General features: G+C 39.5%; 1 protein-coding gene across 1 annotated transcript; it reads left to right on the top strand.

The window, feature by feature from the left end:
* Positions 1-19: 19 nt before the first annotated feature.
* Positions 20-28,000, top strand: ITGB1BP2 (integrin subunit beta 1 binding protein 2). The gene is made up of 11 exons (XM_089904402.1): positions 20-607; positions 857-906; positions 997-1,053; positions 1,131-1,276; positions 2,135-2,229; positions 2,336-2,394; positions 2,535-2,605; positions 2,725-2,824; positions 3,095-3,208; positions 3,457-3,519; positions 3,887-28,000. Exons 1-11 carry the CDS (start codon positions 544-546, stop codon positions 4,112-4,114), a joined length of 1,047 nt encoding a protein of 348 aa, XP_089760528.1. The 5' UTR covers positions 20-543; the 3' UTR covers positions 4,115-28,000.

Here is a 28,000-nt window from a genome sequence, read left to right as displayed (position 1 = left end):
GCTTAAAGTATTAATCACCCATCTAGGCAAACATGGGGAGGTTGGATGCATGCTATGACTGAAGTGGTTGACAAAGATCCGGGGCTATTGGTGGTACACAGAAGTAATGAGGATGGGAGGAAAGCTGCTGCTCTGAAAGGGAGAAAATGGGCTGGAGGAATTGGGATACCTTCAAGCTGGGAGGGGGCTCAAAATTGGTATTCATTTCTGAGCAGCTGCTGGTATGTCAGAGGCTTGGAATTGGCATGGTAAATCTAAAACCGTCTCAGCAGTGGTTAGCTGACCTCACCCAAGTTCCAAGCCCTACTCTGCTTGATCCTTTTTTCTTGAGCCTCAGAGCTAAAATGTTCCTGAGCTCTTTCCTATTGGCTGGGCAGACCAATTGAAGTTCCCTTGCCCATGTTAGGAGGTGTACGCCTCCTGAACTAAAGATAGAAACAGCTGGCCCTTCCAGGCAGCTAAAAGCCTCCAGACTAAGAGGTGTTCCCCACTCGGCAGCCAGACTCCTTGAAACACCCTTTCAATAATTCTACCAACGCCTCCATGTCTCTACTCTGCCGTAACAAAGGCTGTGGGCAGCACTTTGACCCCCAAACCAACCTTCCTGGTGAGTAATCCTGACCTTGTCAGGAGCTCTGTGAGTGCTGGGGGAGTTGTCAGCTGTGGGCAGTCTGTTGAAGAAAGAAAAGAAAAATGTAGTGTACCTGCCATAGTTAATTGGTCTGAGTGATTTTCAGTCTTTACTGATTTTTTTTACATCATATGGAAAGACTGTAAGCATATAAACCTGGAAAAAAGGTAAGAAGTGATGTTTGGTATAGTATCTTTCCTTTGATCCTTCTACCGGTATCCACAGATTCCTGTTGCCATCACCCTGGGGTCCCAATCTTCCATGATGCACTTAAGGTGAGGAATAGGCAAGGGGGGGATAGCAAGAGCATTTCGCAAAAGAAATATAGCCAGGAATCTAAGCTGAGCTGGATCTCTTGTTATCAGGGTTGGTCCTGCTGCCGGAAGCGAACTGTAGATTTCTCTGAGTTCTTAAACATCAAGGTAAATTCTTTACTTCCTGGGATTCTGCCCCTAACAGAAGGATTCTATCCCTAATCCTCTCTCCTTATCTGTACTAGGGCTGTACTGTGGGACCACACTGTGCTGAGAAGCTCCCTGAGACCCCTCAACCTGAGGGCCCTGCCACAAGCAGTTCACTTCAGGAGCAAAAACCTCCGAATACGATTCCAAAGTCAGCAGAGACTTTGCGCCGGGAGAGGCCCAAGTAAAGAGGAGGAGGTCCCTGGGTTTTTCCTATATTAACGGAGCTTACTAGGGATGATTAATGGGTCATTGAGGTTTGGGGACTAGTCACTAGAGATGTGAGGAGACCCAAGGGTCAAGGCTTGGTGTATCTTTGGTGCCTTAGGTGAAATTTGTGTCCGGAAATAATGTCCTTTGTGCTAAAGTGGTACGGGGTGATGGGATAGGTATTCTGTGGGGGTTTTTTTTGGGTTTTTTTGGCCGCTCCGTCTGGCATGTGGGATCTTAGTTCCCTGACCAGGGATTGAACCCGTGCCCATGCAGTGGAAGCACAGTTAACCACTGGACCGCCAGGGAAGTCCTGGGATAGGTATTTTGAATCAATAGAGTAAATAGCCTCTCGTGAATACATACTTAGTTATAATACAAGGGGGATTGTTGAGAATTACTTTTTCTTTTTGGAAAAGAGCTTTAAAATAAGTTTTGCATCAAGAAAAGGATGTAGTAGTATTGGCAGCCAGGAGACTGCAGAGAAGAATAAGTTAATTTTGTGGAAATAGTATGAGCAACAGAAGAAAGTCATATTAGGTCTACGACTAATTAGATGAAGAAGAGGGAATGATGCAGTTCTGCAGAGAAATATGGTTGGATTTAGAGCAACTGAATAGATGGGCAAGAGGAGCCCTGGGGAATTCCCCAGGGTTCAAGGATTTGGCATGTCCACAGAGAAGAAAATTGGCAATGGGGTTGCTACCCATCTTCTCTAACTCTGCTCCACTTTCACCAGACTTCTTTAATTCCATTACTACTGGTGGGAAGGTTGGCGCTGTTGATCACGGTTAGTGGGTCAGGACTAAATCACCCCACCCATACTCCCTAGGTCAGAGTTGCCTCCAAAGCTGCTTCCGCTAAATATATCTCAAGCCCTGGGAATGGCACTGGAACAGAAGGAATTAGACCAAGAACCTGGAGCAGGTAAGTGGGTCTTTAGTAGGACAGGCTTCACAGGCAGGAATTTAGTGAAAGTGGCAGTTGGGTGGAGGAAATGAATAGGGTTCCTGACTCTGTTTCCTTTGCCCAGGACTTGACAGTAGTCTGATCCAGACTGGTGCCAGCTGCCAGAACCCAGGATGTGATGCTGTGAGTGAGTTTGTGGAGGACTCAAGCATGTGGTTGAGAGATGCCATGCCTGAGGGATGACTGGGTATAGATGTGAGGCTGCATAGGGTACATTTTTAAGTGACCCAATTCTTTTCCTGATTCTCCTTTATCTGTCTTAGGTTTACCAAGGCCCGGAGAGTGATGCTACTCCATGTACCTACCACCCAGGAGCACCTCGATTCCATGAGGGGTGATGGAGGGGACTGGGTGGGCTGTGAGACAGGTTTCTCCCAATGTTGACCTTAAGATGGAAGTGGGGGCTTGTGGGGAGGGGAAAGGAGAGTCAGTTGAATTCTATTCCTACCTCAGGATGAAATCTTGGAGTTGTTGTGGTATCCAGACCCTGGATTTTGGGGCATTCCTGGCACAGCCAGGGTGCAGAGTTGGTAGACATGACTGGGGGAAGCAGGTAAGTCCCGACTTTCCTGAACTCTTGATTAGAACCCAATTCCAAAATAATTTCTTCTCCCTGTACCTCATGGCCAAGCTCTGTATCTTCTCCCTTTTGCATGGACCAAATAAGATTCTGCTCCTTATCCTTTACCAGCCCAGTGGTTTTGCAATATGAGGTAGTGTTAATCTTTCTGACACTCTCTGTCTCTTCTCCACATATACCATGAGAACGCCCCTTGGGTTAAGAGTTCATTCTTACCACCCACTTTTCACGTCTTCTTTTTAGCTGCCAGCGTCTTGCCGTCATGATTGGCACCAGACAGATTCCTTAGTAGTGGTGACTGTGTACGGCCAGATTCCACTTCCTGCGTTCAACTGGGTGAAGGCCAGTCAAACTGAGGTGAGGAATGTCTGATGCTGGATGGGAAGCCAGTGAATTGGGTGATATTATAATCTTACAGGCAGAGTCGTCGTAGGCAGTAAACATGTAGGCTCCATAGTCCTCTGAGAGGAAGGTAGAGCTGTTAGGTCAGGGTTATCTGGCTGACCCGTGGATGTAGGGATTACACCACTGGCCTGCTTCTCTGTCGTAATTACTTGTTCTGACCTTCTGGGATTGTTACTACCCCTGTAATTCTTTTCTCTCAGCTTCATGTCCACATTGTCTTTGATGGTAACCGTGTGTTCCAAGCACAGATGAAGCTCTGGGGGGTAAGTGAAGATAAGGGGGCACAGGAGGGGGAGGCAGATAGGGTAAAAAGAAGGGCCAGGCTGGAATGAATAGAGGGTGTCTTGAGGGAAGGAGTTGTAGTGGGAAAGTGGAGGTTTTCTCTTCATTTGCTTTGATATTCTCTCTCTCTCCCTCTTCCTCCCTCTTTTTCTCCCTCTCCCCCCCCCCCGCCAACTCCCCTTTCTTTCCTCTTTCTCTCTCTCCCTTACTTATTTCTTCCCTATGTTTTTCCCCACCTTGCATTTTTTATTTTTCTCCCTGTCATTCATCACCATCCTACCCTGACTCCAATCCCTTTGATTTCCTCATTTTCTCTTCTGTGTTCCACTATCTTTCCCTCCTCCTCAGGTCATAAACGTGGAGCAGAGCTCTGTCTCCTTGATGCCATCTCGGGTTGAAATCTCCCTGGTCAAGGCTGACCCAGGATCCTGGGCCCAGCTGGAGCACCCCGATGCACTGGCTGAGAAGGCTAAGGCAGGGGTTGGGTTAGAGATGGATGAGGAAGAATCTGAGGATTCAGATGATGACCTGAGCTGGACAGAGGAGGAGGAAGAGGAGGAAGTGATGGGGGAGTAGTGACACCAGACAGTCACGTGTCTAGATCGGACCTCAGTGACTCCCTTAGGATCTCAGAGACCAGGATATGGTTGGCCATGTGGTGTCATTGAGCAGCAGGAGGCAGAAGGAGGGGAGAACAAAAGTGTCCCAACCATTCTGTTTTTTTCCCTTGAATAAATCTTGTATTCTGCAGTTTCACATAGTGTCGTTCTCTCACCTCACTATCTAAGATTGTATTCGTTCCCTCCAACTTCCATGTGTGTGCAACACACGTGTGTGAAAAAAAGCACATGTAATCAATTCTTCACAACCACCAAGTATTTACTGAGTACTTACTATGTGCCCAGTTATATGTTAGGTGGTTTAGAGGTATCTGAGAAACAGAAGACTCATTCATTCCTCTCAGGAAAATTGTAGTCAGGCTGACAAGTCAAGGCTCTACATAAGATAATAATAAACATTATCAGGTAGTTTAACTGAGTGCTAAATTGTGCAGTACAGTTTTGAAAAGCTGTAGGAGTTGAGAGAATGGAGTGATTAATGTGGACTGTAGTAGAAAGGGAAAGCTCCATGGAAGAAGTACATTTTTTACAGCTTTAATTAGATACAATACACATCCCATACAATTTGGCGGTTCAAAGTGTAAAATTCAGGGGTTTTTTTTTTAGTGTACTCAGAGTTGTACAACCACAATCAATTTTACAATGTTTTCATCACTCCAAAAATAAACTCTGTACCCATTAGCAGTCACTCCCAGTGTCCCCCCCAAACTCATAGCCCTAGGCAACCACTTATCTACTTTCTGCCTCTGTGGATTTACCTATGCTGGATATTTCATATGAATGGAATCATACAATATGTGGTTGTTTGTGACAGGCTTCTTTCACTTAGGATAATGTTTTCAAGGTTCATCCATGTTATAGCATGTATCAGTACTTCATTCCTTTTAATGGCCAAATAATATTTCACTGTGTGGATATACCATTTGTGTTTATCTCTTCATCAGTTGAGGTATATTTGGGTTGTTCCCACTTTTTGGTTATTATGAATAACGCTCCTATAATAATGCTCCCATGCATTCATGTTCAAGTTTTTATGTGGACATATGTTTTCATTTCTCTTGCATATATACCAAGTGTAATTGGAATGTAATTTCTGGGTCAAATGGTAACTTTTAACCTTTTGAGGAACTGCCAGACTGTTTTCCAAAGAGGCTGCACCATTTTACATTCCCACCAGCAGTGTATGAGGGTTCCAATTTCTCCACATCCTCAATAACACTCTTGTTACTTGTCTTTTTTTATTACAGCCATCCTAGTGGGTGTGAAGTAGAATCTCATTGTGGTTTTACTTTGACTTTCCCTGATGGCTAATGATGCTGAGCATCTTTACATGTACTTATTGGCCATTTTTGTATCTTATTTGGAGAAATGTCTACACAAATCCTTTGCCCATTTGTTAATAGGGTTGTTTGTCTTTTTATTGAGTTGTATTTTAAAAATATATTCTGGAGACAAGTCTCTTGTCAGATATATGACTTATAAATATTTTCTCCCATTCTCTGTGTTGTCTTTACACTTCCTTGATGGTGTCCTTTGATACACAAAAGTTTTTAATTTTTATGAAGTCTAATTTATCCATTTTTCCTTTGGCTGCTTATGCTTTTGATGTCATATCCTAGAAACCATTGCCTAATCCAAGGTCATGAAAATTTACTCCTATGTTTTCTGAGAGTTTTATAGTTTTAGCTCTTACATTTAGGTCTTTGATCTATCGAGTTAGTTTTTGTATGTGGTACGAGGTAGGGGTCCAACTTTACATTTTTGCATATGGATATCCAGTTGTCCCAGGACCATTTGTGGAAGAGACTATTCTGTCCCCATTGAATTGTCCTAGCACCCTAGTTGAAAACCACTTAACCATAAATGTGAGGGTTAAGAAATATATTTTGAATGGAAATTTGAAGAATGAGAAATTTGGATAGATATGGAAGAGTAGGGAGAGCCAGTCTTGGGTAGGAAGTTGTTCTATTTTACTTTTTGTGTTTTATTATAAATTCCAAAGCAATACATATTGTCACTGTAAAAGACTCAATGCAGAAGTATATGGAGTAAGAAGTAAATGCTCCTCTTCAGATTCTCTCCAAGCTTAGTCCTTTCGCTGTTTGTAATCACTGCTAACATATCAGAGGGTATTGGTCCCCGGGACCAGGGATTGAACCCATACCCCCTGCAGTGGAAGCGCAGAGCCCTAACCACTGGGCCACCAGGGAATTCCCTCAGAAGGGTATGTTTAAGCAAGGGAACAAAAAAGTCAAGTGAAGTGTCGCTAGATTGGCAAGAGCCTAAAATGCTAGATCAAGGATTTTGAACATGATTTAAAAGAGAGTTAAAAAGGCATTATAGGGCTTCCCTGGTGGCGCAGTGGTTGAGAGTCCACCTGCCGATGCAGGGGACACGGGTTCGTGCCCCGGTCCGGGAAGATCCCACATGCTGCGGAGCGGCTGGGCCCGTGAGCCACGGCCACTGAGCCTGTGTGTCCGGAGCCTGTGCTCTGCAACGGGAGAGGCCACAAGAGTGAGAGGCCTGCGTACCGCAAAAAAAAAAAAAAAAAAGGCATTATAGGCCCTTTTTTTCTTTTAATTGATTTTTGGCTGCGTTGGGTCTTTATTGCTGTGCACGGGCTTTCTCTAGTTGCGGCGAGTGGCCGCTACTCTTCGTTGCAGTGCAGGCTTCTCACTGTGGTGGCTTCTCTTGTTGCGGAGCACAGGCTCTAGGCATGCGGGCTCAGTAGTTGTGGCTCGCGGGCTCTAGAGCACAGGCTCAGTAGATGTGGCGCACGGGCTTAGTTGCTCCATGGCATGTGGGATCTTCCCGGATCAGGGCTCGAACCCGTTTCCCCTGCCCTGGCAGGCGGATTCTTAACCACTGCGCGACCAGGGAAGCCCGGCCTTTTCTTTTTAAAAGTAGATTTTTTTCTTTTTGGCTGCGCCACGTGGCTTGGAGGATCTTAGATCCCCAACCAGGGATTGAACCCAGGCCCGTGGTAGTGAAAGCGCCGAGTTCTAATCACGGAACCACCAGGGAATCCCCTTAAATGTAGATTCTTAATTAGGGGACTGATATCTCTTTTTTGAGTCTCGCTTGAGTCAAATTTACTCCCTCAGCTGCCTCGTGGCTTGTGGGATCTTAATTTCCCTATTAGGGATCGAAGCTGGGTCCCAGCAGAGAGCACCGAGCCCTAACCATTGGATCGCCAGGGAATTCCCTGAAAATAGGATTTTTCTTGACAGTCAGGTTTTGCTAGTCTATAAAGTGATAACATATTTACCATACCATTGCATCAACTTTAGGATTAAGGAAGATTGTATTCACCTGCTGAGGAAGTATCATGTATAGAATGCCACTGTGTGGGGCACTTCTACCCACATTATTTTATTTAATCCTCACATCTGCTCTGTGGGGTAGGTATTATTATCCTCAATTTTTATAGATGAGGAAACCAAAGCTCAGAGAAGGACATAGCTAGCCTGAGGTCACATGGCTACTGATTAAAACCTCAGTCATTGTTCTAGAGCCATCTGAGAATGTCCAAAAGCTAAGGACCCAACGGGGATCTTAGAAGAGGAGCTTGATATCGCATCCCTGTAGCCTAGCAGAGTCCCTTCGACAAGCCTATCTGGGAACCAGCGAGGCCCTTAGTTGATCAGTGATATCTCACACCGATATAACGCTTTCCCAACCACTTTTTGTCTCTGATCACCTCATCCCTAACCTAAGTGGGACCCCTGGGTACTTTACCTCTCACTTCATCCAGATCAGTAATTATCTCCCAGTTACACCAGATTTAGTGTTACTGACTCTGGGACCCCTGCTTCCACTGTCCTCTTTTTCCCTTTCTGCTCCCAAAGTCCAAGAACACTGCTAGAGGGAGAACCAAGCAGACCAATATGAATTCATGCTGTCCAATTTCAACTTGGCCCTTGCAGCTGCTCAGCAACCCTTTTATTTGTCTCATACATTCCCTGGCACTCTCCCCACAGAGGCTGTTCCAGAACTTCTTCTTTCTCCTCAGACTACAAATTCCAATCTCCCTGCTTCTACTTACACAGATTTCATATTAGATACTTTCATCTGATTAACTGTCCCTCCTGCAGCAAATCAATAATATCTTTCTCCCTTCCAGCCCTGTCCTCTAGCCATCCAGTTTCCTTCCCGGGAAAGCAATCAATGTTCTTGATCTCTTATTTATCCTTTCAGAGATACTTTATGACTCTACAAGCAAAAATATGGAAAGGAGGGAACTTGCACTGGTTGTTAAAGATAAGTAGGATTTGGATAGGTGGAGAGACAGGAGATGATATTCCAAGCAGAGGAAACATCCGGGGCAAAGGCTCAGAGGTGGAAATGAGTACAATATATTTAGAAAACAGGGTATAGCAAGTAGAGTAATCCCCTGAGAAATAATCCCACCTGCTGCCTCAAGTGCTACCTCTCCTTTTCTAGTTCTGACTTCAGCATGATCTGCTTCCCTGACTGTCCTGCTCTACATACCAGCAGAGTAGAAATCTGACACTACATGGCCCCTCACCCATTCTATCTTGCCTGGACCTCCGTTACTATTTATCGAGCCATCTGTTTCAGTCCTGCTAAAGAGGTCCTAGCTCCTTCCTAAGTAAGTCTCCGGGCCAGACACCTTCCATTTCTTTGGTCACATGGACAATTTCCTCACACCATTGAAAGCAGGACAATGAATATAGAATATGCATTGTACAGACATTACTGATCTTACCAATATATACAACAAATGGAGGTCAAGGAAACATGTTAATTTATACAACAGAGATGGAATTGGCAAAACCCAGACTGTGAAACTACTGAAAAACAGTCCAACTTCCTCAACAAAAATATTGCAAGGAAAAAAAGAGATGAAGGGGAACCTTCAGTTTAAAAGTGACATATAATACATATCCACCAATCACAATGTGTGGACTTTATATGGATACTAATTGAAACCAAAAAAGCTATAAAAAATTCTTTTGACATTTATGAAACTATTGGAAATTTAAATGCTGACTTGGTATTTGATGATATTAAGGAAATATTGCTTTTTTTATGTGTGCTAATGATATTACCATTATGATTTTTTTTAAAAGGATCCTTAACTTTTAAAGATACATACTGAAATATTTAGGTATGGAATGATGTCATGTCTGGGATCTGCTCCAAAATATTACAGGACAGAGAAATAGATGAAACAAGAGTGCCCAAGAGTTGATACTAGTTGAAGCTGAGTGTTTGGTAAATGGGGATTCATTATACTATCCAGTCTACTTTTTTACATATTTTAAATTCTCCATTAAAAAGCTTTTTAAAATGTTACTGAATTGTCAAACATCTGATGAAGGTTTGTGTACTAGTCTGAAGGAGTGGAACAGGAGGAGCTGGAATATGAGAAGAGGAAGGTCTGGAACAGCCTCTGTGGGGAGAGTGCCAGGGAATGTATGAGACAAATAAAAGGGTTGCTGAGCAGCTGCAAGGGCCAAGTTGAAATTGGACAGCATGAATTCCTATTGGTCTGCTTGGTTCTCCCTCTAGCAGTGTTTTTGGACTTTGGGAGCAGAAAGGGAAAAAGAGGACAGTGGAAGCAGGGGTCCCAGAGTCAGTAACACTAAATCTGATGTAACTGGGAGATAATTACTGATCTGGATGAAGTGAGAGGTAAAGTACCCAGGGGTCCCACTTAGGTTAGGGATGAGGTGATCAGAGACAAAAAGTGGTTGGGAAAGCGTTATATCGGTGTGAGATATCACTGATCAACTAAGGGCCTCGCTGGTTCCCAGATAGGCTTGTCGAAGGGACTCTGCTAGGCTACAGGGATGGGATATCAAGCTCCTCTTCTAAGATCCCCGTTGGGTCCTTAGCTTTTGGATATTCTCAGATGGCTGTCAGACAGCTCTTAGCAATGACTGAAGTTTAAACAGGTGGAATTCATCACTAAAGCTGGAAATTCTGCAAGACACATGGTGGGAGGAGTAATTACAAAAAAAACACTACTCTTTACTATGATCTAAGCACTGTAATAAAATATGTATATATATACATATTTTTTCTGTTATCTCTCTATATTATATATATCAAATGAGATTTTATATTCTCATTTAATTCTCACAACAATGTATTAAAAGCATTATTATTTTTTTAATAGATGAGGAAACTGAGCTTCAGGGGGGTTACGTAATTTTCTCTAGGTCACATAGCTATCAAGTGTCAGAGCTGGGACACAAATCCAGGTTTGAGTAGAAAGCCTGTGCTCTTTGGTGTCCAGCATACTTTCCAGCAAACACCTCCTTCCATTAAATCACTGTTATTTTGCCAGTGACATCCGTTAATAAAATTATAGATGTGTTCACACCAAAAAGAATTATACACTGAATTGAAAGCTTTTGGTAGGTAAGAAGTTAATTGACTAGGGTGGAAGAGATAGATACTTGGAGGCAGTGAAACCAGTTGAAGATAATCACAGTGGTGCAGGGGAGAAAGATGAGACCTCAGACTAAGTGGGTGTGGTAGTAAGAATGGAGGAGAGAATAATGGATTTAAGAGATATGTCTTAGTTCAGGCTGCTATAACAAAGTACCATAGACTTGGTGGCTTATAAACAACATAAATTTATTCATCACAGTTCTGGAGGCTGGAAGTCTGAGATTAGGGTGCCAGTATGGTCAAGTTCTGGTGAGGGACATCTACCAGGTGGAGAGCAAAGACACGAAGCAAGCTCTCTCATGACTCTTACAAAGGCACTAATCCCATTCATGACCTCATCTAATCCTAACTACCTCCCCAAAGCCCCATCTCCTAGTACCATCACAATGGGCGATAGGATTTCAATGTATGAATTTTAGAGGGACACAAACATTCAGTCCATAACACAGGTAGGAGTGAAAGTAATGTGGCCATTGCTGGTCTTCTGTGTTCCTTGAACTTATGCAACTCACTCCTTCCTCAGTGCCCCTGTACTATCTGTTCCCCCTACCTGGAATAATCTTCCTCCAGGTCTTTGAATAGCTGGCTCTTTCTTGTCACTCACAAGTCTCAGCTCAAATATCACCACTCATGATAGAGAAACAATTCATTATTTCAAAATTTAATCAATAAAGGGAGAGAATCAAGCATTTATCCTTCCTTTCCTAGATGAACTGGGTAACAAAATAGTAGATGAAAGGACATGTTTTCCAAAACGATTCCAATTAATAAAAAGAAATGAACTTAGAATATCACCATTTTGCAATCCTTGATAAATAGAGATAGTGAGCATCAGCAGCTTCTAAGATTATAAAAAGACATCAGACATTATGTCTATCCTGTAGTCATACGAAAGGGATGGAACCTCAGTTTGATCTAGTCTTTGGATCCAGCTGCCAATTTGCAGGAAATACAGACATAGTAACTGCATGATGCCTACGCAATTGGCAAACTGCTGAGTGAGAAGTTTCACAGGTCAAACTTGAGTTCTTCCATAAAAAAAGGTAGAGCCTTTCTTGACCATCTTCTCTAAATAAGCACCCACTCTCCAAGTTACTCTCACACTACCCTATTTTATTTTCCCCATATCCCTTATCATCAACTGAGGTTTCCTTACATGAGAAGCAATATAGCATAACAGTTAAGAGGACAAACTATAACATCACGCTGCCTGGTTTCAAATCTTGACTACTTACTGGCTATGTGACCTTAAACTACTTAAGAGCTATGGACCTCAGCTTCCCCAACTATAAAATGGGATTAATAACAGTGCCTATATCATAGGGTCATTAGGAATATTAAATGAGATAACATATCTATCTCATAGCTTATCACAGTGCCTAGTACAGGATAAGCATTATAAATGCTAACAATATTATTGCATAATTATTTTTTTGCTTATACATTATTTCTCTCTTTGACTAGCATATGTCTTTCTTCACTATACCCAGCACCTAAAACTGCCCAGCACATATATAATATGTGCTTAATAAATGTTTGTTGAATGAAGGGCCTGAATTATGGTGGCAAAGAAAGATATGAAGGAAACATATAAGGTATTATTTTTTTAATAGATCTTTATTGGAGTATAATTGCTTCACAATACTGTGTTAGTTTCTGTTGTACACTAAAGTGAATCAGCCATATGCATACATATGTCCCCATATCCCCTCCCTCTTGAGCCTCCCTCCCATCCTCCCTATCCCACTCCTCTGGGTCATCGCAAAGCACCGAGCTGATCTCCCTGTGCTATGCTGCTGCTTCCCACTAGCTAACTATTTTACATTCGGTAGTGTATGTATGTCGATGCTACTCTCACTTCGCCCCAGCTTCCCCCTCCCACCCCGTGTCCTCAAGTCCATTCTCTATATCTACATCTTTAGTCCTGCCCTGCCACTAGGTTCATCAGTGCCGTTTTTTTGGATTCCATATATACGCATTAGCATTTGGTATTTGTTTTTCTGAGTAATTTCACTCTGTATGACAAACTCTAGGTCCATCCACCTCACTACAAATAACTCAGTTTCATTTCTTTTTATGGCTGAGTAATATTCCATTGTATATATGTGCCACATCTTCTTTATCCATTCATCTGTCGATGGACATTTAGGTTGGTTCCATGTCCTGGCTATTGTAAATAGTGCTGCAATGAACATTGTGGTACATGTCTCTTTTGGAATTATGGTTTTCTCAGGGTATATGCCCAGGAGTAGGATTGCTGGTGGCGCAGTGGTTGAGAATCTGCCTGCTAATGCAGGGGACACGGCTTCGAGCCCTGGTCTGGGAGGATCCCACATGCCACGGAGCAACTAGGCCTGTGAGCCACAATTACTGAGCCTGCGCGTCTGGAGCCTGTGCTTCGCAACAAGAGAGGCTGCGATAGTGAGAGGCCCGTGCACCGCGATGAAGAGTGGCCCCCGCTTGCCACAACTAGAGAAAGCCCTCGCACAGAAACGAAGATGCAACACAGCAAAAATAAATAAATTAATTAATAAACTCCTACCCCCAACATCTTAAAAAAAAAAAAAAGCAGCCAGCTGAAATGTCCTGACCAAGAAAGACATCATTTAAAAAAAAAAAAGTAGTTCTATTCTATTTTTAGTTTTCTAAGGAACCTCCATACTGTTTTCCAGAGTGGTTGTATCAATTTACATTCCCACCAACAGTGCAGGAGGGTTCCCTTTTCACCACACCCTTTCCAGCATTTATTGTTTCTAGATTTTTTGATAATGGCCATTCTGACCGGCGTGAGGTGATACCTCATTGTCGTTTTGATTTGCATTTCTCTAATAATTTGTGATGTTGAGCATCTTTTCATGTGCCTCTTAGCCATCTGTATGTCTTCCTTGGAGAAATGTTTATTTAGGTCTTCTGCCCATTTTTTAATTGGATTATTTGTTTTTTTTGATATTGAGCTCCATGAGCTGTTTGTATATTTTGGAGATTAATCCTTTGTTGTTTCATTTGCAAATATTTTCTCTCATTCTGAGGGTTGTCTTTTTGTCTTGTTTATGGTTTCCTTTGCTGTGCATAAGCTTTTAAGTTTAATTAAGTCCCATTTGTTTTTTTGTTTTTTTTAAATAAATTTATTTATTTTATGTGTTTACTTTTGGCTGCATTGGGTCTTCGTTGCTGCGCACGGGCTTTCTCTAGTTGTGGCGAGCGGGGGCTACTCTTCATTGTGGTGCTCAGGCTTCTTATTGCAGTGGCTTCTCTTGTTGTGGAGCACAGACTCTAGGCATGCAGGATCCATAGTTGTGGCTCATGGGCTCTAGAGCACAGGCTCAGTAGTTGTGGTGCACGGGATTGTTGCTCCGTGGCATGTGGGATCTTCCCAGACCAGTGCTCGAACCCATGTCCCCTGCACTGGCAGGTGGATTCTTAACCACTGTGCCACCAGGGAAGTCCCCCCATTTGTTTATTTTTGTTTTTATTTCCATTACTCTAGAAGGTGGGTCAAAAAAGGTCTTGCTGTGGTTTATGTCAAAGAGTGTTTTTCCTATGTTTTCCTCTAAGAGTTTTATAATGTCTGGTCTTACATTTAGGCCTTTAATCCATTTGGAGTTTATTTTTGTGTATGGTGTTAGGTAGTGTTCTAATTTCATTCTTTTACATGCAGCTGTCCAGTTTTCCCAGCACCACTTATTGAAGAAGCTGTCTTTTCTCCATTGTATGTTCTTGCCTCCTTTGTCGTAAATTAGGTGACCATATGTGTGTGGGTTTTTTATCTCTGGGCATTCTATCCTGTACCATTGGTCTATATTTCTGTTTTTGTGCCAGTACCATACTGTCTTGATTACTGTAGCTTTGTGGTATAGTTTGAAGTCAGGGAGCCTGATTCCTCCAACTCCATTTTTCTTTCTCAAGATTGCTTTGGCTATTTGGGGTCTTTTGTTTTTCCCCAAAAGTTATTATTTAAGAGGAAGAAAAAAACTTGGACTTGATTTTTTTTTCTGATACGGGAGGGAAGGGTATAAAATAATTACTCCAAGGCTTCAAACTTAAGTAACGGTAGAAGGCTAGTACTTTTAACAGAAACAGGAAAACCGAGAACTAGAACTAATATTATTTGAATAATCCGCTAATGAATTTTATTTTAGGTACGAGTTTGAAATGATGGCAAAGCATAAGAGTGGAAATGCTAGCAGGCAGTGAATTGTAAATGCAAAATTAGAGTTCATGAGAAAAGTCAGCGCTGAAGATAGATTTGAGTATCATCTGCCTCAATGTGACACGTTAACATTCAACTTACTTTGTATGAGCTGCCTTCATCTTTAAAAAAACAAAAAAACTCGCAGATGTGAAAAAAATGGAAAATACAATATTTGAACACTTAAATTGTTCTCAGGGAAAGTCACTGTTAGGAGTTTGGTGTGTATCATTACAAATATTTTCTATATATTTACAAACAGATGTTGGCATATAACATGTACAGACATAGTAAAAATCTGAGCAGATACCTGCATTTATATGGAGAAATTTGTTTTTTCTTTTTGGCCAATTTGGAATCATTCTATAATACTTTTCTGTAACTTACTTAATCATTAAGCATATCACTTTATTGTACTTTAAGATATTTCCATGTCAATATATATAGATCTCTGACATGCTTTTTTGTGTTGCATAGTACTTTATCGTATGGATATGCCATGATTTATTTAACTATTCCCCTATTGGTGAACACAAGTTGTTTATAATTTTTTATTGTTACAAATTATGCAGCAATGAAAATCGTTATGCATGTATCTTTGAATATTTGTGCTACTATTTTTTGAGGATAGATTCCTAGAAGTGGGATTGCTGGAAGGAAAGTATATACATCTTTACACATCTAAAGTGTTAATAGATACTGCTCAATTTCCCTCCACAAAGGCTGTTTCAATTTATATGGTCACCCAACAGTGTATGAGGTACCATTTTCCCTAATACCCTCATCAATACTTTATGTTATCATTAAAAAATATTTTTACCAACCAGATATGCAAATAATGGTATCTCATTTTTATTTTGCACTTCCTCTGGTTACAGGAAAGGGTAAGCATTTTTTACTGAATACAGTAGTCCCCCTTATCCATGGTTTCACTTTCCACAGTTTCAGTTACCCTCAGTCAAATGTTGTCTGAAAATATTAAATGGACAATTCCAGAAATAAGCAATTCATAAGTTTTTAAAAAATTTTATTGAAGTATAGTTGATTTACAATGTTGTGTTTAATTTCCGCTGTATAACAAAGTGACTCAGTTATACATATATACATATATATATATATATATTCTTTTCCATTATGGTTTATCACAGGATATTAAATACAGTTCTCTGTGCTATACAGTAGGACCTTATTGTTTATCCATCCTATATATAATAGTGTACATCTGCTAATCCCAAACTCCCAGTTCTTTCCTCCCCCACCCCCCTCCCCCTTGGCAACCACAAGTCTGTTCTCAATATCTGTAAGTCCGTTTTTATTTTGTAGGTAGGTTCATTTGTGTAGTATTTTAGATTCCACATATAAGTTTTATCATATGGTATTGGTCTTTCTCTTTCTGACTTACTTTGCTTAGTATGATAATCTCTAGGTCCATCCATGTTACTTCTTTATCCATTCATCTGTCGATAGACATTGAGGTCGTTTCCATGCCTTGGCTATTATAAATAGTGCTGCTATGAACATAAAGGTGCATGTATCTTTTCAAATTATAGTTTTGTTTGGGTATATGCCCATGATTGGGATTGCAGGGCCATATGGTAGGTCTATTTTTAGTTTTTTAAGGAACCTCCCTACAGTTCTCCATAGTGGCTGTACCAATTTACATTCCCACCAACATTGTAGGAGGGTTGCCTTTTCTCCACACCCTCCAGCATTCATTGTTTGTAGAACTTTTTTTTTTTTTTTGCGGTATGCGGGCCTCTCACTGTTGTGGCCTCTCCCATTGCGGAGCACAGGCTCCGGACGCGCAGTCTCAGCGGCCGTGGCTCACAGGCCCAGCTGCTCCGTGGCATGTGGGATCTTCCCGGACCGGGGCACGAACCCGCGTCCCCTGCATCGGCAGGCGGACTCTCAACCACTGCGCCACCAGGGAAGCCCTGTAGAACTTTTAATGATGGCCATTCTGACTGGTGTGAGGTGGTACCTCATTGTAGTTTTGATTTGCATTTCTCTAATAATTAGCAATGATGAGCATCTTTTCATGTGCCTATTGGCCATCTGTATGTCTTCTTTGGAGAAATGTCTATTTAGGTCTTCCACCCATTTTTTGATTGGGTTATACGTTTTAAATTGAACACAGTTATGAATAGCAAGATGAAATCTTGTGACATCCCACTCCAGATGTAAATCATCCCTTTGTCCAGCATATCCATGCTATATACACTACCCTCTTATCAATCACTTAGTAACCTCCTGGAGGTTATCAGAGGTCTCAGTATCACAGTGCTTGTATTCAATAAACCCTTATTTTACTTAATAATGGCCCCAAAGTGCAAGAGTAGATGCTGGCAATTCGGATATTCTCTTACTGTACCTAATTTATAAATTAAACTTTATCATAGGTATGTATAGGGGGAAAAACATAGTATATATAGGTTTTGGTACTATCCGTGGTGGTTTCAGGCATCAACTGGGGGTCTTGGAAAGTATCCCCTGCAAATAAGGGGGGTTTACTGTATTAATGTACAGAATTTCAATTAAACTCTGTTTTCAGCCCCATATGTCATGTCCATCCTCTGGTGTACCTGGTGTCTTGTATCTTTCCATAGTTTTACTGGTAAAATGGCCTCTTCTTATCTGTATCCTTTGTACTAGACCAAAATTTCTTCCCAGCTACTATTTCAGCTACCATTTCTCTTGCATCTAGAAAACCCCAAGAACTTTTTGTCCTTTTGGGTTTGTACATATTTTATATATTATTTTGGTACACTTTTAGTGGTGCCTCAGACAGGATTTGGAATGCTATATTTGTTGTATACTAAATTCTCACACGTAACCGCCTCTCTATTCAGTTCCATTCATATATTTGTCTATTCTTGAACCATATCACAGCTTTATATAATAATTTGATATCTAGTAGGTAAGTCTTCCCTCATTTCTATCTTTTAAAAGTTTCTTGGCTCTTTTTATGTGTTCTTCCAGATGAACTTCAGAACCAACTTGTTCAGTACTCCCACCCTATCCTCTCAAATCCCAAAGAGATTGTTATAGGAATTTATACTTCTTTGAAAAAAAATTTAAATTATGAAACTTCTCATTCAGGAATATTATACATCTATCCATTTGTCAAATATTCATACTTAGAGCCTTCGGTAATATTTTGTAATTTTATTCATGTCATTATTTTGTACGTTTCTTGTTAGGTTTATTCCTATCATTTTTTTTTTCACTGCTGTGAATGGGATCTTTTTCCCCCCATTATATTTTCTAATTGGATATTGTTCTTATAGAGAAAAGTTATTGATTTAAAACTTAAACTCTATTTCTGTTTAATTTTAATAGTATATCAGTTCATTCTCTTAGATTATCGATATATCATATATAAACAAGGACATTTTATGACGCTTACTTTACAACATTTTTTAAATTTATTTATTTATTTATTTTTGGCTGCGTTGGGTCTTCGTTGCTGTGCGCAGGCTTTCTTTACTTGTGGTGAGCAGGGGCTACTCTTTGTTGCGGTGCGTGGGCTTCTCATTGCAGTGGCTTCTCTTGTTGCGGAGCACAGGCTCTAGGCGTGTGGGCTTCAGTAGTTGTGGCACGCAAGCTCAGTAGTTATGGCTTGCAGGCTGTAGAGCGCAGGCTCAGTAGTTGTGGCACACAGGCTTAGTTACTCCACAGCATGTGGGATCTTCCCAGACCAGGGATCAAACCCATGTCTCCTGCATTGGCAGACGGATTCTTTTCTTTTCTGTTTTTTTTAAGAGAAACAGGAACTCTCATTTATTGCTGGTGGGAATACAAAATAACACAGCCAGTTTGGAAGACAGTTTGGTGGCTTTTTTACAACTTTAAACGTATTCTTACCATACAGTCCAGCAGTCATACCCTTTGGTATTTACCCAAATGAATTGAAAACTTACAGCGACCCAAAAACCTCCATGCAAATGTTTATAGCAACTTTATTCATAATTGACAAAGCTTGGAAGCAACTATGATGTCCCTCAGTAGGTGAATGGATAAACTGTGATATATCTAGACAGTGGAATATTATTCAGTAGGCAGGCGGATTCTTTTTTTTTTTTATTTATTTTGGGCCGTGTTGGGTCTTCGCTTCTGTGCGAGGGCTTTCTCCAGTTGCGGCGAGCGGGGGCCACTCTTCATCGCGGTGCGGGGGCCTCTCACTGTTGCGGCCTCTCCCGTTGCGGAGCACAGGCTCCAGACGCGCAGGCTCAGCGGCCATGGCTCACGGGCCCAGCCGCTCCGCGGCATGTGGGATCTTCCCGGACCGGGACACGAACCCGTGTCCCCTGCATCGGCAGGCAGACTCTCAACCACTGCGCCACCAGGGAAGCCCAACATTTATAACTTATCTTCTCTTGTCTTAATGCTTTGACTAGAACCTGCAGAGCAACGTTCAGTAATAGTTGTGAAAGCAGGTGAATATTCTTGGTTTTGTTCTGACTTTAAGGTGAATGCCACTAGTATTTCACTATTAAGTATGATGATTGCAGTTGTTTTCTATATTCTTTATCAAGTTATAAAATTCTCCTGTCCCTAGCCTACTGAGAAAATATTTTTAAGGTACTACAAGCATAAGGTAAAAAATTCAAACGGTACAAAATGGTATGTGAAGAGTTACCCATTTGTATTCCCTAGTTTCCCAGTTCCCTTACCGAGAAGCAATTCCTATTAACAAGTTTTAGGTGAACTACCAGAGATAAATTGATGCAAATATAAGCATATATGTGAATATGTTATTTTTTACACAAATAGTGGCATACTATAAACACTATTCTAAACCCTGATTTTTTTTTTGTTGATAAATCAGCTGTCAGTCATTTATTTGTAGGTAATCAATCTGTCTTTTCTTTTTGGCTCTTTTTCCCTACTTTCATTATAGAAAATTTCAAACATACAAGAGTAAAGAAAATAGTATACTGAATTCCCATGTACCTGTCACCTAGCTTCAGTAATTATTAACTCATGGCCAATCTCGTTTCATCTATATTTCACTAACCCCTGCTCCTCCACCCACACAAGATTATTCTGAAGCAAATATCCCACATCATATTATTTCATCTCATCCATAAATATTTTGGTATGTATCTCTAAAATATAAGGACTTTTCTTAAACATTACAACAAAACCACCACCTCTAAAAACTTAACAATTCTTTAATGACATCAAATGTACAGTCATTGTTCAAATTTTCCTGATTATCTTATAAATGTTTGTGTGTTTATTTTTAGTTTGTTTGAATCAGGATCCAAATACAGGCTATACACTGCAATTGGTTGATATGTTTCTCAAATCTCTTAATCTATAGGTGCCCCTTCCTTCTCCCCCCCCCCTTTTTTTTTCTCCCATGGGATTTATTAGTTCAAGAAACTGGGTGGTTTGTCCTATAGCATTTTGCATAAAATGGATTTTAGTAATTGCATCCCTGTGGTAACGTTTCCCTGTTCCTTATATTTCCTGAATATTGATTAGAACTAGAGGCTTGATTAGATTTAGATTTAGGTTCTATTTTTTCCTCTATTGAGGGGCAAGAATATGTCCTAGGTAGTATTGTATACTTCTATACGTAGTATACTTCTAAAAGTCCCTTGTTTCTTTTAAGATTTCTTTGATGTTCTTAAGTCTCATTAAAATGTGTCTGGGTGGGGATTTCTTTCTTTGTTTTCTTTTTCCTGTTTGGGATTCCTGAGTTTTAAGATTGGCATTTTTCATCAATTCTCAGCTATTTCTTTTCAAATACTGCTGCTCCACTGTTTTCTCTTTCTTTGCCTGAACTCCAATTAGACATCAGCTGTAAGTATGGGGTTTTTAAAACTAAGGCCGTAGGCCACGAGGGATCAGATGACTTCAGAGCAAAAGTCTGCTCTAGCAATTACCCAGTAGAGTTGTAGTTATTCATTGTTTCCTCTGCTTTACTGCCAGTGCACCATATATGTGTATATGGACAGAGATATATATCTCCATACACACTTAAAATATGTCTTGAAATTCATTCCATATCAGTATATAATTTACCTCATTTCTTTATTTTTTTTTAAGATTTTTTTTTGATGTGGACCATTTTTAAAGTCTTTATTGAATTTGTTACAATATTGCTTCTGTTTTAGTTTTTTGGCCACGAGGCATGTGGGATCTTAGCTCCCTGATCAGGGACTGAACCCACACCCCCTGTATTGGAAGGTGAAGTCTTAACCACTAGACCACCAGGGAAGTCCCCTCATTTCTTTCTTTTTATTGATTGAAGTATAACTTGCATATAGAAAAATGTACAAATCTGAAGTATATGTTTTTGTGTATGTATACATCTATGAAACCTCCCCCAAGTCAAAATGCAGAACATTTCCAGCACTACAGAGACTAGCTCCTTGTGAACTCTCTCAGTCATTATTCAGTCCCAAGATTAACCACTTTCTGGCTTCTATAGTCATAGATTAGTTTTGCTTGTATTTGAGTTCCATATAAGTGGAATCATACAGAGTGTGCACTCTTTTGCATCTGGCTTCTTTCATTCAGCATCGTCTGTGAGCTTCATCTATTTTGAATATATCAGTAGTTTGTTCTTAGGAATTCCCTGGCGGCCGAGCGGTTAGGATTCCAGGCTTTCACTGCCGGGGGCCTGGGTTCAATTCCTGGTCAGGGAACTCAGATCCCTGCAAGCCACGCAGCGTGGCCAAAAAAAAAAAAAAAAAAATATATATATATATATATATATATATGTTCTTTTTCATTGCTGTGTAGAAGTCTGCTTTCTTAAAATGAACTTCCATTTTATGGATATATCATAATGTAGTTAACAAATCCTCTATTGATGGATATATAAATGGTTTTCAGTCTTTTGTTACTATAAATACTACTGCACTGCATGTGTTTATTCATGCATCTTTGCCAATATGTATATCAGTAGGATAAAATCCTAGATGTGTAAGTGCTAAGTGAAATATTATGTGCGTTATTAATTTTAATAGATTTTGCCAAATTGCCTTCCAAAGAGGATGTACTAATTTATAAATCCACCAACAGTATATTTAAGGATGTGTTTCCCAACATCCTTGCCAACTATTAACAATTTTTTTTTATTGAGGTATAGTCGATTTATAATATTATATTAGTTTCAGGTATATAATAGTGATTCAAAATTTTTATAGATTGTCACATTTAAATTATAAAATATTGGATGTATTCCCTGTGCTGTACAGTATATCCCTGTAGCTTATTTATTTTATACTTATTAATTTGTGCCTCTTAATCCCCTACCCCTATTTTGCCCTTTCTCCTCCCTCTTCCCACTAGTAACCACTAGTTTTGTCTCTGTATCTGTGAGTCTGTTTCTGTTTTCTCATATTCATTCATTTATTTGATGTTTTAGATTCCACATATAAGTGATAACATACAGTATTTACCTTTCTCTGTCTGACTTATTTCATTAGGCATAATACCCGCCAGGTTCATCCATGTTGTTGGAAGTGGCAAAATTTCATTGTTTAACACATCTTCCTTATCCATTCATTTGTTGATGGACACGTAGCTTGCTTCTATATTATGGCTATTGTAAATAATGTTGCTATGAACATTGGGGTGCATGTATCTTTTCAAATTAGTGTTTTCGTTTTCTTTGGATATATGCCCAGGGGTGGAATTGCTGGATTGTATGGCAGTTCTATTTTCAGTTTTTTGAGGAATCTCCATACTGTTTTCCACAGTGGCTGCACCAATTTACATTCCCACCAACAGTGTACTAGGGTTCTCTTTTCTCCATATCCTCGCCAACACTTGTTATTTGTTGTCTCTATGATGATAGCCATTCTGACAGGTGGTATCTCATTGTGGTTTTGATTTTGCATTTCTTTGATGACGAGCAGTGTTGAGTATCTGTTGAACCTCTGTATGTCTTCTTTGGAAAAATATCTGTTCAGGTCTTCTGCCCACTTTTTAATCATGTTGTTTGTTTTTTTTGTATTGAGCTGTATGAGGTATTTATATATTGGGGATACTAACGCCTAATCAGTCATATCATTTGCAAATATTTTTTCCCATTCAGTTGGCTGCCTTTTTGTTTTCTCGATGGTTTCTTTGTTGTGCAAAAGCTTTTAAGTCTAATGAGGTCCCATTTATTTTTGCTTTTGTTTCCTTTGCCTTAGTTGACAGATCCAAAGGAATATTGCTACAATTTATGTCAAAGAGAGTTCTGCCTATGCTCTCTTCCAGGAGTTTTATGGTTTCTGGTCTTATATTTAAGTCTTTAATCCATTTTGAGTTTATTTTTGTATATGGTATTAGAGAATGTTCTACTTTCATTCTTTTACTTGTAGCTGTCCAATTTTCCCAGCACCACTTATTGAAGGGACTGTCTTTTCTCCATTGTATATTCTTGCCTCTTTTGTCATAGATTAATTGACCATAGGTGCGTGGGTTTATTTATGGGCTCTCTATTCTGTTCCATTGATTTATTTGTCTTTTTCATGCCATTACCATGCTGTTTTGATTATTATAGCTTTGTAGTCTGAAGTCAGGGAGCATGATTCTTCCAGTTCTTTTCTTCTTTCTCAAAATTGTTTTGGCTATTTGGGATGTTTTGTTTTTCCATACAAATTTTAAAATTATGTGTTCTAGTTCTGTGAAAAATGTCATGGGTATTTTGTTAGGGATTGCACTGAATCTGTACATAATCTTGGGTAGTATGGTCATTTTAACTATTAATTCTTCCAATCCATTGACACAGTATGTCTTTCCATCTGTTTATGTCATCTTCAATTTATTTCATCAGTGTCTTATAGTTTTCTGAGTGCAGGTCTTTTACCTCCTTAGTTAGATTTATTCCTAGGTATTTTCTTCTTTTTGATGCAATTGTAAATTGTATTGTTTCCTTAATTTCTCTTTCTGATAGTTTGTTGTTAGTGTATAGAAATGCAACAGATTTCTGTATATTAATTTGGTATCCTGCAACTTTACCAAATTCATTTATGAGCTCTAGTAGTTTTCTGGTGGTGTCTTTAGGATTTTCTATGTATTGTATCATGCAATCTGTAAAAAATGACAATTTTCCTTCCTTTTCAATTTGGATGCCTTTTATTTCTTTTTCTTGTCGGATTGCTGTGGATAGGACTTCTAATACTGTGCTGATAAAAGTGGCAAGAGTGGGAATCCTTGTCTTATTCCTGATTTTAGAGGAAATGCTTTCTGCATTTCACCATTCAGTACGATGTTAGCTGTGGGCTTATGGCCTTTATTATGTTGAGGTATGTTCCCTCTACACCTACATTTTTTTTTTTTTTGGCTGTGCTGCATGGCTCGTGGGATCTTAGTTCCCCGACCAGGGATTGAACCTGTGCCCTCGGCAGTGAAAGTGCAGAGTCCTGACCACTGGATTGCCATGGAATTTCCCTTTTTTTTATATACCCACTTTTTGTGGAGAGTTTATTTTTATCATAAATGGATGTGGAATTTTATCAAAAGCTTTTTCTGCATCTTTTGAGATGATTATAAGATTTTTATTCTTCAGTTTGTTAATGTGGTGTATCACACTGGTTGATTTGTGGATATTGAACCATCCTCACACACCTGGAATAAATCCCACTTGATCATGATGTATGATCCTCTAATGTATTGTTGGATTTGGTTGGCTAATATTTTGTTGAGGATATTTACATCTAAGTTCATCAATGATATTGGCCTATAATTCTCTTTTTTTGTGATATCCTTGTCTTGTTTTTGTATCAGGGTGATGCTGGCCTTGTAGAATGAATTCAGAAGTGTTCCTTCCACTGCAATTTTTTGGACTAGTTTGAGAAGGATAGGTATTAACTCTTCTTTAAATATTTGGTAGAATTCACCTGTGAAGCCATCTGGTCCTGGACTTTTGTTTTTTGGGAGATTTTTAAATTATTATTACTGATTCAGTTTCATTACTGGCAATTGGTCTGTTCATATTTTCTATTTCTTCGTGGTTCAGTTTTGGGAGAGTGTACATTTCTAGGAATGTGTCCATTTCTTCTAGGTTGTCCATTTTATTGGCATATAGTTGTTTGTAGTAATCTCTTATGATACTATTCGTTCCTGTGGTGTTGTTTTTTTGGTTTTTTTTGGCTATGTTGGGTCGTCATTGCTGTGCGCGGGCTTTCTCTAGTTGCGGTGAGCGGGGGTTACTCTTCGTTGTGGTGCGCGGGCTTCTCATTGTGGTGGCTTCTCTTGTTGCGGAGAATGGGCTCTAGGCCTGTAGGCTTCAGTAGTTGTGGCACGTGGGCTCAGTCATTGTGGCTTGCGGGCTCTTAAGCACAGGCTCAGTAGCTGTGGTACACGGGCTTAGCTGTTCCACGGCATGTGGGATCTTCCCAGGCCAGGGCTTGAACTGGTGTCCCTCACATTGGCAGGCAGATTCTTAACCACTGCACCATCAGGGATGCCCAGGACCCTTTTTTTTCTTGATGAGTCTGGCTAAAGGTTTATCAATTTCATTTATCTTTTCAAAGAACTAACTTTTTTTATGGCAAGTTTGTAGGGTACAATTTTATTTTTTTAATTAAAAATTTTTTTTAAATTTAATTTTATTTTTTTATACAGCAGGTTCTTATTAGTTATCTATTTTATACATATTAGTGTATATATTTCAATCCCAATCTCCCAGTTCATCCCACCCCACCCCCACTTTCCTCCCTTTGTGTTCATATGTTTGTTCTCTACATCTGTGTCTCTATTTCTGCCTTGCAAACTGGTTCATCTGTACCATTTTTCTAGGTTCCATGTATATGCATTAATATATGATATTTGTTTTTCTCTTTCTGACTTACTTCACTCTGTATGACAGTCTCTAGGTCCATCCACATCTCTACAAATTACCCAATTTCGTTCTTTTTTATGGCTGAGTAATATTCCATTGTATATATATGTACCACATTTTCTTTATCCATTCTTCTGTTGACAGGCATTTAGGTTGCTTCCATGACCTGGCTATTGTAAATAGTGCTACAATGAATATTGAAGTGCATGTGTCTTTTTGAATTATGGTTTTCTCTGGGTATATGCCCAGGAGTGGGATTGCTGGGTTATATGGTAATTCTATTTTTAGTTTTTTAAGGAACCTCCATACTGTTTTCCATAGTGGCTGTATCAATTTACATTCCCAGCAACAGTGCAAGAGGGTTCCCTTTTCTCCACACCCTCTCCAGCATCTGTTGTTTGTAGATTTTCTGATAATGCGCATTCTAACTGGTGTGAGGTGATACCTCATTGTAGTTTTTTATTTATTTATTTATTATTTGGTGCACCATCTCCTTAGTTGTGGCACGTGTGCTCCTTTAGTTGTGGCATGCAAACTCTTAGTTGCAGCATGCATGTGGGATCTAGTTCCCTGACCAGGGATCGAAGCCAGGCCCCCTGCATTGTGAGCATGGAGTCTTAACCACTGCGCCACCAGGGAAGTCCCTCATTGTAGTTTTGATTTGCATTTCTCTAATAATTAGTGATGTTGAGCATCTTTTCATGTGCCTCTTGGCCATCTGTGTGTCTTCTTTGGAGAGATGTCTATTTAGGTCTTATGCCCATTTTTTGATTAGGTTTTTTGTTTTTTTAAAATATTGAGCTGCATGAGCTGTTTATATATTTTGGAGATTAATCCTTTGTCCGTTGATTCATTTGCAAATATTTTCTCCCATTCTGAGGGTTGTCTTTTTGTCTTGTTTATAGTTTCCTTTGCTGTGCAAAAGCTTTTAAGTTTCATTAGGTCCTGTTTGTTTATTTTTGTTTTTATTCAAAGAACTAACTCTTAGTTTCATTGATCTTTTCCATTGTTTTTTTTAGTCACTATTTCATTTATTTCTCTCTAATCTTTATGATTTCTTTCCTTCTACTAAATTTGGGTTTTGTTTGTTCGTATTTTTCTAGTTCATTTAGGTGTAAGATTTGGTTGTTTATTTGAGATTTTTCTCATTTCCTGAGGTAAGCTTGTATCACTATAAACTTCCCTCTTAGAACTACTTTTGCTGTGTCCCATAGATTTTGGATCATTGTGTTTTCATTTTCATTTGTCTCCAGGTATTGATATTTTAAAAATTTCTTCCTTGATTTTTTCAGTGATCCATTGGTTTGTTTAGTAGCATATTGTTTAGTTTCCATGTGTTTGTGTTTTTTTGCAATTTTTTTTTCTTGTAGTTGATTTCTAGACTCATAGTGTTGTGGTTGGAAAAGATACTTGATATGATTTCAGTTTTCTTAAATGTATTGAAACTTGTTTTGTGGCCTAGCATATGATCTCTTCTGGAGAACGTTCCATGTGCACTAGAAAAGAATGTATATTCCGCTGTTTTTGGATGGAATGTACTATATGTATCTATTAAATCCATTTAGACTAATGTTTCATTTAAGGCCAGAATTTTCTTACAGATTTTCTGTCTAGATGATCTGTCCATTGATGTAAGTGGAATGTTAAAATCACCTAGTACTGTGTTGCTGTCAATCTCTCCCTTTATGTCTGTTAATATTTGCTTTAGGTATTTAGGTTCTCCTATGTTTGGTGCATATATATTTACAGTTGTTGTATCTTCTTGGAATGATCCCTTAATCATGATGTAACATCCTTCTTTGTCTCTTGTACAGTCTTTGTTTTAAAGTCTATTTTGTCTGACATAAGTATTGCTACCCCAGCTTTCTTTTGATTTCCATTTGCATGAATACCTTTTTCCATCCCCTCACTTTCAGTCTGTGTGTGTCTTTAGATCTGAAGTGTGTCTCTTATAGGCAGTGTATATATGGGTCTTGTCTTTGTATCCATTCAGCCATGCTATGTCATTTTTTAAAAATATTTATTTATTTATTTGGCTGTGCTGGGTCTTAGTTGTGGCACGCAGGATCTAGTTCCCTTACCAGGAACCAAACCCAGCCCCTTGCATTGGGAGTGTGCAGAGTCTTAACCACTGGACCACCAGGGAAGTCCCCACTCTGTGTCTTTTGATTGGAGCATTTAGTCCATTTCCATTTAAAGTAATTATTGATAGGTATGTACCTATTTCTATTTTGTTAATTATTTGGGCGTTGTTTTCGTAATTTTTTTTATCCTTTCTTCTTCTTTGGTTCTCTTCCCTTGTAATTTGATGACTATCTTTAGTGTTAGTTTGGATGATTCCTTTCTCTTTTTGTGTGTGTCTCTATTACAGATTTTCAGTTTGTGGTTACCATCAGGTATATATATATATATATATATATATATATATATATATAAAA

This window comes from Delphinapterus leucas, chromosome X (genome assembly GCF_059928025.1).
Source record: "Delphinapterus leucas isolate spDelLeu-1000000601 "Yukka" chromosome X, BTC_Dleu_Yukka2, whole genome shotgun sequence".
NCBI classification, from domain to species: domain Eukaryota; kingdom Metazoa; phylum Chordata; class Mammalia; order Artiodactyla; family Monodontidae; genus Delphinapterus; species Delphinapterus leucas.
Note: the sequence above shows the minus strand (reverse complement) of the source record. Positions and strands in the feature narration are given on the sequence as shown.

Bases quoted from the DNA above. Each gene is read 5' to 3' on its own strand.
- ITGB1BP2 (XM_089904402.1), top strand. From the start codon at position 544: ATGTCTCTACTCTGCCGTAACAAAGGCTGTGGGCAGCACTTTGACCCC. The intron at 1,054-1,130 runs GTAAATTCTTTA...TATCTGTACTAG, and splicing joins CTGAGTTCTTAAACATCAAG to GGCTGTACTGTGGGACCACA. The intron at 2,230-2,335 runs GTAAGTGGGTCT...TCCTTTGCCCAG, and splicing joins AGACCAAGAACCTGGAGCAG to GACTTGACAGTAGTCTGATC.